Here is a 13,394-nt window from a genome sequence, read left to right as displayed (position 1 = left end):
GGGATTTTAGGAAGGGCACAATAAATAGAAAATTGTAGCTTAAGCAACAACTTGGTAGCAAAAATTACTTGAATATAACATTTTTTTCATGTATATAAATATTTTTTGAATTATATAATGAGAGATAATATTTTAAGTTGTTGGTGTGGTCTTGTTGATGAAACTTGAACATATGTGTTGCTCACTTGCCACTTTAGCTGGATTGTTTGGAATCATACTCTCAGTAGGTGGGGCATTTCTTGGATAGTCCCAAACTCTATTGCCTAATTTATTCAATCATGGGTGCAGCCTTCTAGTCAATATGACTTGTCAGAAATGAAATCATATTTAACGTGAAGGTTTAAGATGATGTGAAAGTTCTCCTTATTAGGATGCGTTGTATCTTTTGGATTCAGGATTGTGAAGGCATGGAGTCCGTTTATGACGTGGGTTGGGGAATGGAGTTTTTGGAACTCCATCATTAGGCGATCCCTTTCACATTCCCGTTTAAATGTCTCATGGAATATTTCATTTGAAGGAGATTTTAACTTCAATGTTGATGAATTCGCGAGAGGTAAATCAAACCTAACAGGATGCGAGGGTGTGCTCAAAGATTCTAATTATGCCGAGCTTATGGTAATCGAGAATGCACTGCAATTATTTGCTTCCTCTTTCTTTATTGATTTGAAATAGTTGATTGTTAAATCTGACTCTAATGTGACCCTTAATTAGGTTTGTATAATGTGAACTCAAGACCTTGGGATCTATAAGGGTACTTTCAACGAAATTGATTGCTTGAAAAGTCTATTAACTATGTTATAGTTAGACATACTCTTTGGGAAGGCAACTATTTCGTTAATTCTTTGGCAAAATTTGGTGTTGATGGGGTCTCTGACAAATCGGACTGTGTTCTTTGCAGCAGGCCTTCATGGCCATGGCTAACCAGGGCTTGGGCCAAGACATTTTGAACTTCGAATTGTCAACGTGGTATATAAAAGATCAAACATTTAATTAGATTACTATACCAAACAAAATAGTAGTACTAGTAATGAGACGAATGATTATGATATTTTTTCTTGAAGTTTTCTCATCCCATGGTTTTGCTACAACAACCATATAAAAGAAGTCAGCCTCGGTGTGGACCAACTTATAATATTATGGGGCTTCCCATTAAGCACATTAATTGCTATAACGTTCCAATTTCTTCATTACACAATATTCCTATTTACCATGCTGGGGTATTTTTTTTCCCTTAATGAAATAAGTCCAATTCTTTTTTAGTTAATTGATAAATTAAAATATTATTGTGATTGGTGATTGGTTCAATAAATATTATTTAACTTTGATTAGCATCTATATTATCATTATTACAATGTTGATCAAGTTCTATGAAGCAAGTTACCTTGTGAATACAGAAATAAGAACTTAGTTGTTAGGTAGCATTTGGTACTTTACAATGTAATGTGATTGCAAAGAAGATAACATTGTAGTGTTTGGTATATAAGTAATGTAATGATTAAAATGTTGAGAAGATAATATTGCAATGTTTGTTTTACAAGTACTTTACAGGATATGTAATGTTAATTTTCAAAACTACCCTTATATATTAAAATACAAGTTTAACATGTATTTTTTTATTGTTAATTTTTATATATTTTTTAAATATATTTTTAATTAAATATATTTTATTTTTCATTTCTTATTACAAGTATATATTTTATTTTTATTTTTAATATAATTTCTTATATTGCATATTTTATTTTAAATTTTTTCTTCAGAAGATAATATTTTATTTTTATTTCTTAATACATTTTATATGTATACATTAATGTGATAGCTTCCTCTCTTATAACCAATAGCAAATTGGCAACAAAATACCCAACGGATTATGAGTAATTTTTTTAAAAGATGATGAGTAAAAATGTCCTTAAAGACATTACAGAGTACAATGTAATGTGATTGCATTAGTTTTGTACTGCAATCACATTATATCCATTTGTTGTAATGTGATTGCATTGCAATCTTACATTACAGTGGTCAATTATAAAACAATCATTGCAACATAATTTAATTGAGCACATTATAAGTAATGTGACTTTACATCTTTTATACCAAACACACCCTTAGAGTTTGAAGAATCAAGCCAAAAATCAAATTACTTGGCAATTAAATTTACTGTACCAGGGTGGCCAGACAGAGTTAGTAGCCATGGAGGTAGCTCAGGTCAGCTAAGATAAAGGACTCAAAGAGTGCTAAACTTAAATTACAGCTAAACCAATTTGCTTGTATTCATTACACTGATGTTGTTCTGATTTCGCTATGCATCATTCCAGGCTGGTTCCTCAAACTGGAATTTCATGAACAGGAACTATGGGGCGGTATGGGACACAAGCAGAGTTCCAACTGGTGCCCTACAAATTAGATTTGTGGTGACATCTGGATTTGATGGCGAGTGGATTTGGGCAAAAAATGTGCTTCCAGCTGACTGGAAAACTGGATTTCAAATCAGTGACATTGCAAAAGAAGATTGCTCTCCTAGGGATGATGGGATTTGGAGATGAGAGGGTCTTACTTTGCCAAATGATCTTGTGTGAATACACATATGATTTGGTTCTTTCAACATATAGTGGATTTAAATAATTTAGAAGATATATAAAAAAACGAATATAAAGTTTTTTCTTTCACATTGTTATTTTCTAGGTTTGTCCTTGAAGATGTCCAACATATTTTTTTTCCCTACTCTACCACAATAAAATGCTCCTTTTTTTTCCCTTCTTTTTCTTATTTTGCATATTTGGTATGGTAGCAAACAATGATTACTTTGAATATTTTTTCAGAATGAACAATGTGGATCGATTTTCAACTTTTCTGTTTATTAATTTTCTTAATTAATTCTTTTTTTAAATACAAACGATTTATTATTGTCTGATGAAAGAATGTGAGTCAAGGATAATGTTGCTTCTTTTAACCCTTTACTTGATTCGGATGTTATTAAAATTTGCTAAATGAAACGGTTTTCTCATCAAAAAGAAAAAAAAAAAGAACTCTTGATCAATTACAAGATATAATAGCATTAACTTGATGTTTTTCAATATCATATACTGATTTTCTCAATTTGAATTACCCCAAAGCAAATGGAAAAAATAAGCAGGGTCAAGAATATCAAGATCACACACAAAAAAAATTTACTTCATATTGCATACTAATTAATTGCAATCATTAAAATTTTATCCCTATAGGTTATGAAATTATTTAATATAATTTTTATGTGACTCCATGATAAGATATTGAATCTTGAATCTGCATAGGCCCAAAGCACTTTTTTCTAGTTATGGGGGCAAAAAGTTAGAAGCTCAGGGCCCAAATCATTTGAAAGGATTTAAATAAAGTGGGTGCAGCCTGCATTTTGCTGCCACACAACTGTTAACAAGGACAAAAGCCTGGTAATGTGAAGACCCAAGATCATACAAGATAGAAATCGTCTTGGCTTGCTTTATTTTTTATTTTATTTACAAACATCTTATTGGAAAAATAGTACCTATGACATATGAAATTTTGAAATCCCACTTTAGAGACTCATTCATGTGGAAGAATAATTAAACAAATAAATAAATAAAATCAGGGTCATCAACAATTCTGGGCTACCTAAAAAGTGGTGGGAATGCTGGATTGAGCTCATCCTCATAATCAAGTGATTTACTTTTGCGGATCTGAGTGGTCAAACCAAGATGCGCCATAAGGAGGGCGACATGAGTAAGCAGCTCTCCACCGTGCCTCAATTGTTGAGCATGCTCTTTCCAAGAACAAAGACTAGCAGCATAAAGCATCATCCCCAACCACACCTTGCTAATCATTTCCCATTTCTCTTCATGATCCCAGCGCTCCTGTGCGACAACACTTTGCAATTTTTCTGCAAAACTACTCCCACCGTTTATCAAATCGAATCTATTACTTTTAGTGGGAGAACTTTGGCGCCCAAGCACCGATGATGTAAATCTCTTCCTGACTTCTATTTTTCTCATGTTTGTTGTCATATCCTCCGGAAAAAGATTTTTGGCTTGGCGGTAGTTTTCATTGTTGATCGCTTCACTGAACCCTTTAGGCAGCATCAATAGACGAACGACTACGAGGTACATCATGTAATCAGACAAAGACTTGGCAATTAGGCAGAATGAACCGAGTTTACCTCTTCGAAATTTGTTAAGATCATCGTAGTAAACAAGCTCTGTAGCCAAATGCCAACGAATAATGCGTAACGAAAAATCAGTTGTGTCCTCTTCCAAGTCCTCGAAAAAAGGTGCATTTAATAACTTTTTGAGATCTTCAGGTCCGAAATCTTTCTCGTCCAACTTCCCACGTTCCTTTTTCAGATGATCATAGATGAATTGCTTCAATTCACAATCAACAGGCTTCCACTTGGTATGCCAAGCCTTCTGTAAATGATTACCAGTGTCAATAATCCTTACAGCATCATATAACTTGATAGCGTTGGCCTCGACGTAATAATATATTATATCATGTTGTGCCACTGATTTGATTGCCATCTTGGCTTCAACTAACTGCCACCTGGAAGCAACAACCTTGGAGTACATTTTTTGCACCGTGTTTTTAGGAACGGGCAACCAGATCATTGACCATATAGAGAGGAGGTGCATTATAAATGAATATGCGTCGAGAGAAATAGCTCCCAGCAACAGCAAATACGTAATCACAATATCGACTTTTGAATGCACACTCTTATCCACGATTGTTGAGAAAGCGATCAGTGACGACACAGCAGACAGAAAGCACAAGGCACGAAGACTTGAACTCACCTTTTGATGATTGTGATGAAGGGGCACCTTGGTGAAAAACAAGTAGTAAAGGTATTTCAGTTCAGTCCCTACCAATTTGAAGGCCTCTACCGCAGATTTAGAATTGATGAAGAACATGTCATCATAAAATTTTGCTGAAAGCTCAACTGAGAGGCCAAGGAAGAGAGGCTTGAAAATAAGGAACGGTGAATAAGCTTCGCGGAGCAACTTGAGCTCGGAAACATTTCCTTTGCGTTCGAAACAATCGTTTATTTTAGACTCAAACAGCCTAAATCTGATAATATTGTTTTCCTCTGGACTAGCCTGTTCTCTTTGAGCCGAGGAATTCATGAGCTGCTTGTCGCTTGCAGATCTGAGAGCCCATATCCTTTCTCCGAACTTCCAAACTCCAGCAAGGAATATTGGAACAGCCATAAGATTGAGGTCGGTGTCTGATCGAAACCTGACGTAGATATATACTGCTTCTAACACTTGGAAGACCATGCCAAGAAAGTGTCGGTGCCAAATCTCATTGTCTTCTAAAGAATAAGCTGTAATGTTATGAGGGCTGCCAAGATGCCACAAAAGGAAGGGCGTCCAAAATGCAATAAGTTCATTTTTCAGCTTAACGTCGCCCCTATGAAGGTTGCTCAGCACAAGCGTTGCCATCCAATCTGCCAACAAATACACTAACCATACCATCATTGCAACATAAGGCAATGCTTTCCCTATGTATTTTCGTCGAAGATCCCCAGACATGACGAGTACAAGCTAGAGGATAAGGCTGAATACAACCATCAAACGGAGCTCCCATTCACTCCAAAATTTTGTTGTGATTTCTGAACATATTCTCTTCAACGCCGATTCTTGATCTCCACGAAGATGTGAGAGAGAGCAACTGAAACTTAAAAAATGTTTTATATATATTTTTTTTGAAAGTTGGAATAATTCATTAACAGGAGTAACCAATGGTTAAACTCCAATCATAAAAAAAAATGTTTTATATAATCAATGTTCTTGATCAGAAATTCATTTAGCATGCGTGAATTTTTCAAGTTCCCAATAATAAAGGAAAGAATTAAAATTTTAAAGTAGGGGAGAAATTTTATTTTTCTTGAAAAAAATGGAAAGGGAAAGGAAAAGGTAGTCCAACCATTGCATTGCATTGCTCATAACCAAATGAAGACTTTCTTCGTTTCCCAAGATCTTTGGGAAGTCGTAGATGAAGGCTTTTTCCTGCATTTTTCTTTACATAATAACCTTAATAATGAAACAATTAAGCTATTAGGCTTATTAGGCTTTTTTTTTCTTCTTTTCCTAATTTTCTGCACTTTTCAGAAAATATGGAAGGCAATTCAGAACAAACTTTCTATGTTTGAAGCCTTCAAAAGAAGAAGGGGTCTGTATGTTGCTAGTGGTTTCAGGAATCATATGACTAGAACCAAGGAGAATTTTGTCTCCATGGATGAGAAAGACAAGTCGAAAGTGAAACTTGGAGATGGGAAGTAAAGCAGATATTCTTGTCCAAACCAAAAAAAGTAAGCAAAGCTTATCAAAGATGCCCTTTGTTGAAGAGTGAGCCTCGACTTGAAGATCAGAAGAACATATTTCTGAAGTTAGTGATGAGAAAGAGCTGTTGCAGCATGAGGAAGAAGAGATCACGTGCCTCGACCACGTGATTCATTTAAGTTTTTGCTATTTTATTTTATAAGTGTCAGTTTTTTTATCAGTTTTTTAGTATACGTAATGTTTCTTACTGGGTAGTTGGCTTTGTAGGCCACTAGGTGATACGTTATTAGTGTTCTGAACAAGTGATCAATTATTTTCCATCATTTAATATTTTATAACTTTCTCTCTCTTATAAATATATATATTTATATAATTGGTTAATGAAAAGGTGTGTGGTTTTTGCATGGCTTCATGAAATTCTTCTCCTATCTCACGTGTGTTGGCTTTCATTAACTCACTGTTTTTTTTTAATGAGATAACTCACTGAATTTATAAACTCTTTTGGTTTTCTTTCACACCCTTTATGTCGCTTCATTGTCTCGAAATCTCTTGAGTGTTGGACAGCTTATTCAAAAAGACTATGATCTGGAATTTCATGAGAAAAGGTGCATGATCGTTGATAAGAAACAGAACCAACCGGTGGCTAGAGTCCATAGATCCAATGACTCCGAACAAAGTTTCCCTAGGAGGTTTCTATTGAAAAGGAGAAATGACAGAAAAAAAAAATCGAGACATGTATTTTTTCTGGCTGTGGAGCTATATTTACAGGTGGCAAACCGAAATAAACGGCAGCAAGTGCTTTTCACCAAGCTGGAATGATGCTGGATACCGCATAGATCAAGGAAGCCCGAGGGAAGGAACAGCCTCTTAGCAGCAGTGAATTGGCACATGACTTAATGGGGTTAAAGGAGGACTCTAAGAACGGGGAACTGAAAGATTGAATGACTATCTAAGGAAGATTGAATCATTCAATTCCCAGACCTATCTAAGGAAGATTCAATCTTTCAATTCCCTGCCCTGTTCCAGCTGATGGAGGTCCGACTCTTCTATATTTTACCGTGAACAGGGCTGGGAATTGAAAGATTGAATCTTCCTTAGATAGGCAGGGGAAGGGAAACACATGAACAGACAAGCGTCACAACGGAATCAAGCAAAGGTTACAGGATAAATGGTGGGTTCCGGACAGTACCTGGTGCCCACACACATACCGGGGCTCTGGTTAATACCTGCTCGCAAGTGGCTGAACGCATGGGGGTGAGAACAAGTCTGGAGGGATTACGGCTTAATCACAAATGCGATCCAAGGTGGTCACAGTGGAGTAGAGAAGGAACTGAAAGGGTAGCGATGGGGTTTTGACTGTACTCAGGTCCTAAGGCTGGAAACAAGTCTTCTGCCTACACTTAGGCTAAAGACTTTGATACAAAATCATGCACCCCATTGTTACCACTAAATATTCAAGATTGTCAGAAATGAATACAATTCAATTTTTAAAATTAGTTTAACATTTAAGAAATGATACAATAAAACTCACTTGTAAATGTCATTATTGTCGCTGCTGATATCTATACACAGCAAATTGTCACCAAGATCAGGCACGATGCTGACAAAGCAGATTGAGCCACTACTTTTGACCTCAACCTGTGGCCCTAGCAGGATGAAGGAACGGAAAAATTGGACAAACGATCAAGCTCTTCCTCGTCACTGATGCTGGAGAAAACCTGGTCAGAAGTTGGATTTCGGTGGGTCTCGCTTCTGCTTTTGCTGATCTAGGTAGTGACGCTCCTGGTTTCGTTTTGCTTCTGTCCCAGGAAAGTGGGTTGGTGCTGATTGCCATTTTGAAGGGGTCACTTCATCCCTCGTCCAGTTCTTCTCAAATGGTTGCTCGGCTCTATCTTTTCTTTGATCAAAAGGGATGAATCCAGTCTTTGATGAGAATGTAAGGGCAGCAGGGGATTTTCCTCTTGTAATGAGAGCTTCATGAAAAATCTGGAGGGTCAACTGATTAAGAAGGCCAACGCTTGTGCCTCTATCCAAGTTTTTGGTGTTTTCTGTGTGCCAACTGCTAAGGATGACAGGTGTTTACTTGGATCCTGATAAGGATATGGATGTTTTTTTACTTTCGGTTTTACTGTTTTTTGGATAGGGATTGTTTCGACTGCTTCTTAGTGTACAGCTTAAACTTTTTTGCTTAGGGGCTGCTACTTTTGTTCCGAGGATGATACCATCTAGTTTTGAGTTGCTTCGATTGGGTTGTAGTCACAGTTCCAGTACTGTATGTTAGCTTCTATGCCAAAAGGAGGCTTTTACTATATAAAGTTCAAGACTCAACATGGCATTCTAGCTCTTCTATCAATAAAACACCAACTTTAAAAAAAAAAAGCACTTCCTGAACAGGAAGCAATGTATACATATAAATGGAACACAAAGTGGATCATGCAAGTCCCCTGGAAGAGTATTAAAGATGGAAAGAAAATTCTATTCTTGAGGAAACAAAAGAAGCAAAGCTGGTTTCCGACATTCCTCATCTTTAGTGTAAATCACAATAGAATATAGCATAAGTAAAGACCATTGTGCAGTACACTAGTGACCAGTGACTACTACCTACTCATCCAAAACGCATGCAAATGGGAAGGTACGTAGTGAATAGCAAATTATACCTTAGGCAACAACTTGGTAGCAAAAACTGCTTGAATATAACATTTTTTTACATTATCTCAGAAACTTCTTTCTGTACATCTCAAGTTTAAATTGTAGTTAATGATGTCAATAGGATACCTTGTGATTCGGTATATCCTGCATTGCTAGACCTCATTAAATAAAATTTGAATACTCTATAATAGAGTTGGAGAAGTAAAACTACTATATATTATTCATAATCCGATTAGAAATAATGAATTTTAATTATATATATTACTTTTTATTTATAAGGCTTTTATAGTTATTGTAATATTTACAAAAATTCATTTAATTATTTTAAATATGATTTTAAATTTTAATTTATTTTTTATAAGCTAACTTTATTTATATTAGTTTAATTTTCATTAATAATATACATAAAAATTAATTTTTAATTTAATTTAATTGAATAATTAAATGATTTGAAATATTTAACGACTAGTGTTTAGAATATTTAGGTATGGGTTCAAGTAACAATTTCAAATTTTAATTGAATATATATAGGGTTCAGATATCTTAGCAAATAATAAGATTCGAGGTAAAGAACTTAAAATACAATGGGTATTCTATCCATTTACATCCTTTTTTCGAGCTCAAGATCACTTCAAATTTCAACCGTTATAGTGTCTCCTTTGAGGACTGCTTGAACATAAAAATTATTAGCCACAAAATTCATGTAAACTTTTACATTGATTGTACTTAGCCTTGGAAGTGAATAAGTACTTAAATTGGTGTTAAAGAAATGGATCAATCGCACCATAGTAAAAACGTTTCATGCAAACTTTTAACATTCTTATTATGTAAACATGTTTTCTGTATACATTATTTCTACAATTTTTTCTGCAATTATTACTTTATAACAGAGACTTGAATTATTGGATTTTAAGTTATCAACGGTGGTTGGGAAATTTCGATAAAAGTTAAATTATACATATATATATATATATATATATATATATATATANAAAGTTTACGTAATAAAAGTTAAATTATACATATATATATATATATATATATATATATATATCAAGAATTAGTTTTAAAAATGGAAAACAAAAGAAAAAACTGAAATTCAAATCAAATTTAAGTTTACAACTTTTTATTTTTTAATAAAGTGCTGAAATTCGATTGTGATTGAATAACTTTTTGAAGCAAAAACAAATCGAAAGAAACTGCTTAAGGTACCCCCATTATAAAGGAGAAAAAGAAATGCCATGAATTACATTGATGGTTAGTAAAAGAGAAGAAGAAGACAAAAGAAAGAGTATAGTGCCGGTCAAATAGGCTCAGGAAATGGCGTTGCGTCACACTGATCATCATGAGATTTTTCCAATCTGTGGACTTGGGTACTTAAACCATGATGTGCCATAAGAAGAGAAACGTGAGTGAGCAGCTCTCCACCGTGCCTCAATTGCTGCGCATGCTCCTCCCATGTACAACGACTAGCAGCATAAACCAGCATCTCCATCCATACATCATTAATCATTTTCCACTTCTCCTCATCATCCCACCTATTATATCTTACCAAATCTTGCAATTGTTTGCCAAACTTGATCCCATCGAGTAGCGCTCCTATTTCATTTGACTGAAAGCCAGAATGCAAAGATATTAGTGCCGAAACAAATTCCTTCATGGACGCTTTCAAGCGTTTTTCCGCTGTCGTCTGAGCAAAAAACCTCTGGGTTTGGAGGTATGTTTCTTTGTTTACCGTCTCACTAAACCCATTAGGCAGCATCGATGGACGCACCAGTACAAGGTACATCATGTAATCAGACAAAGATTTCCCAATCCGGAGAATTGAATCGCATCTACTTCCTCGATGCTTGTAAAGATCGTCGTAGTAAACAAGTCCGGTGGCAATATGCCAAACAACGATGCGACGGGTGAAATCTGTCGATTCCAATTTCCACTCATCTTCGAGATGAAAACCTTTCTCCTTAATTACACTATCACCTTTCTCGCTTAACAACTTCTCGAGATACTCGACTTGAAAGCCCTCATTTTTGAACTTGGTACGCTTCTCTTTGAGGTGACCATAGATGAATTGTTTCAAGTCACTGTCTACTGGCTTCCATTTGGCATGCCCAAACTTCTGCAAAAGGTCGCCAGTGTCGATGAGCTTAATGACAGGAGTCAACCGGCTTGCCTTGGCCTTGACGCAATAATCTATCAGATCATGTTGTGCCATTTTGTTGATTCCCTTCCATGACACAATTGAACGTAACCTTTTTTTAACAAGCCCATGGTACAATTTGTGCCGCTTGTCTCGAGGAACGGCGTACCTCAACATTGTCCACTTAGACCCAAAGTGCATAAAAAATGAATAGATCTCCAGATAAATAGCTCCTGACAGCAGCAAGTAGGTCACGACAGTGTCAACTGTGGAATGCTTGATCTTATGAAGGAGAGCTGAGAAAACAATCAGTACAGAGACAACAGATAAAGAGCAGAGGCCGCGAAGAATCAAGCCTGAACGGTGTCGTCTATATCGTATGGGATTCTTGGTGAAAAGCAAATCATAAAGGAAACTTAGCTCAATCTCCACAAAATTGAAGGCTTCATCTGGAGATTTAGAATCCAGGAAGACCATTTCATCATGAAACTTATGCGAAATCTGGAATGGGAGATCTGCAAAGAGAGGCTTGAAAATATCAAATGATAAATTCGCCTCCCGAAGAAATTTCACCTCAGATGGAATGCTTCGATCTTCAATAGAAGCTCTCTTCCCTGGAAGATCAAACAGGCCTGTTCTGATCATTTCATTCTCCTTACCAACAACATGGCTTTCATTTCCACTTATAGACGTTGAGCTTGAGTAAAAGAAATTTATGAGCTGTTTTTTGCTTGCACATCTGAGTGCCCATATCCTTTCTCCATACTTGATAACTCCAGCAATGAATAATGGAAGAGCCAAAGCATTCAGTACAGTGTTTGACCGAAACCTGACGTAGATGTAGATCGCCTCTCCGACCTGGAACATCATCCCGAAAAAGTGTCTTAACCACAACTCATTGTCTTCTATAGAGTAAGCTGTGATATTGTACGGGCTGCCCAGGTGCCATAAAAGAAAGGGCGTCCAGAACACGATAAATCCATTTTCCAGTTCCGTACGGCCCCTAAGAAGGGTACTCAGAACAAGAGTTGCCATCCAATCTGCTGATAAATATATTAACCACGCACTGATTGAAATGGCTGGCACGAATTTTCCCCTGTATTTCTTCCGTTTCCTCGCAAAATAGACGAGAAGAAACTGGAGAATAAGACTCACAACAACCATGGAACGAAGCTCCCATTCACTCCAAAATCTTTTTGCAATTTCTGTGAATATTTTCTTGAACACCGATTCCTTGATCTCAACATAGAGGAGAGAGAGGGCAACTGAAAATTCAAAATAATATAATTATGTATATGCATAGTTAACTCTTGAATGTTCAATCTAATATTGGTTTATCTCTTGTTGAACCAATGAAATATAACAGGTTGAAACATGACTTGACGATTTCTTTCGTTTAAAAAGAAACACTACTTGTATTTTTTTTTAAAATTAATAAAATACGTCATTCAAAGTTGACAGTGTATTATTTTTAAAATTTTACTAGACAAAATTAATGACTTAACCCTTTATTAGAATAGAATTTATCCATCACCTGTTAATTAAGGAAAAAAATATATTTGAAGTGTTAATTGAAAAATATAATCACAGAGTGTCGTGTGAAAATTAAATATTGAAACTACAAGAGAATTAGGTGAAATTTATCCAAAAAGAGGTGTAAAAAAAAGGTTTAGACAAGTAGCTAAGTTAATTAAATACACCCTTTATATCAAAGAGAGAATGAATTCAATGCTAGTGAGAATTATTTTTTACAAAAAATAATTGAAAAAAGAACTAGCTAGCTAAATAACTTGACTTCACTCATTTGGCTCTTAATTATCAGATATATAAATCAAGATAACAAAGTAATGCTTACTTGTAAGTAGCATAACTGCTGCCTCTGCTAGCTTTGCAACCAAATAAACCAGTATCTGGTCTAATGAACATAATATAGAAAACAACTACTGGGAAATTTCATGGAATCGGAGTTAGTGGAAACTAAGGAAAAATCCTCCAAGATGAATTAAACCCTTGCGCCTTTCTTTAAGATATAGAGGCCAGAAATCGTGCCAAACGTGACGTGAATATTATTTGTGCGTAGCTAAGTCCTAGAAGCAAAGCAAAGAACTTCCACTGGGGACAATAACAGTGATTTTTTTTTTATTCTTGGAGAAAAAAAAGAGAAAAAGAAAATTCTTTCTGCTTTATAGAGAACATAGCATTACACTGATCATTCACCGTTGCACAGTACACGTCCGCAGTTCATGCGGAACACGTTGCATATAGTATCAATTAATATTGCTTTAGGTCTAGATTGCACCTTAAATTATTCCATATGAAGGAGA

General features: G+C 35.5%; 2 protein-coding genes and 1 pseudogene across 2 annotated transcripts; 1 reads left to right on the top strand and 2 right to left on the bottom strand.

Annotated features, from left to right (window-relative positions):
* LOC18607444 lies at positions 421-2,540 on the top strand (annotated as a pseudogene).
* On the bottom strand, positions 3,621-5,531 carry LOC18607443. Its single transcript, XM_007041612.2, has one exon. It carries the CDS (start codon positions 5,529-5,531, stop codon positions 3,621-3,623), a length of 1,911 nt encoding a protein of 636 aa, XP_007041674.2.
* LOC18607441 lies at positions 10,075-13,052 on the bottom strand. The gene is made up of 2 exons (XM_018114804.1): positions 12,926-13,052; positions 10,075-12,335 (listed from the first exon to the last, which is right to left on the bottom strand). The coding sequence occupies exons 1-2, from the start codon at positions 12,936-12,938 to the stop codon at positions 10,234-10,236; spliced, it is 2,115 nt and encodes a 704-aa protein (XP_017970293.1). The 5' UTR covers positions 12,939-13,052; the 3' UTR covers positions 10,075-10,233.

This window comes from Theobroma cacao, chromosome 2, assembly GCF_000208745.1.
Source record: "Theobroma cacao cultivar B97-61/B2 chromosome 2, Criollo_cocoa_genome_V2, whole genome shotgun sequence".
NCBI lineage: Eukaryota > Viridiplantae > Streptophyta > Magnoliopsida > Malvales > Malvaceae > Theobroma > Theobroma cacao.
This window is presented reverse-complemented; position numbering and strand designations above follow the sequence as displayed.

Excerpts from the sequence above, each read along its gene's own strand:
- LOC18607443 (XM_007041612.2), bottom strand. The coding sequence starts at position 5,531 with ATGTCTGGGGATCTTCGACGAAAATACATAGGGAAAGCATTGCCTTAT.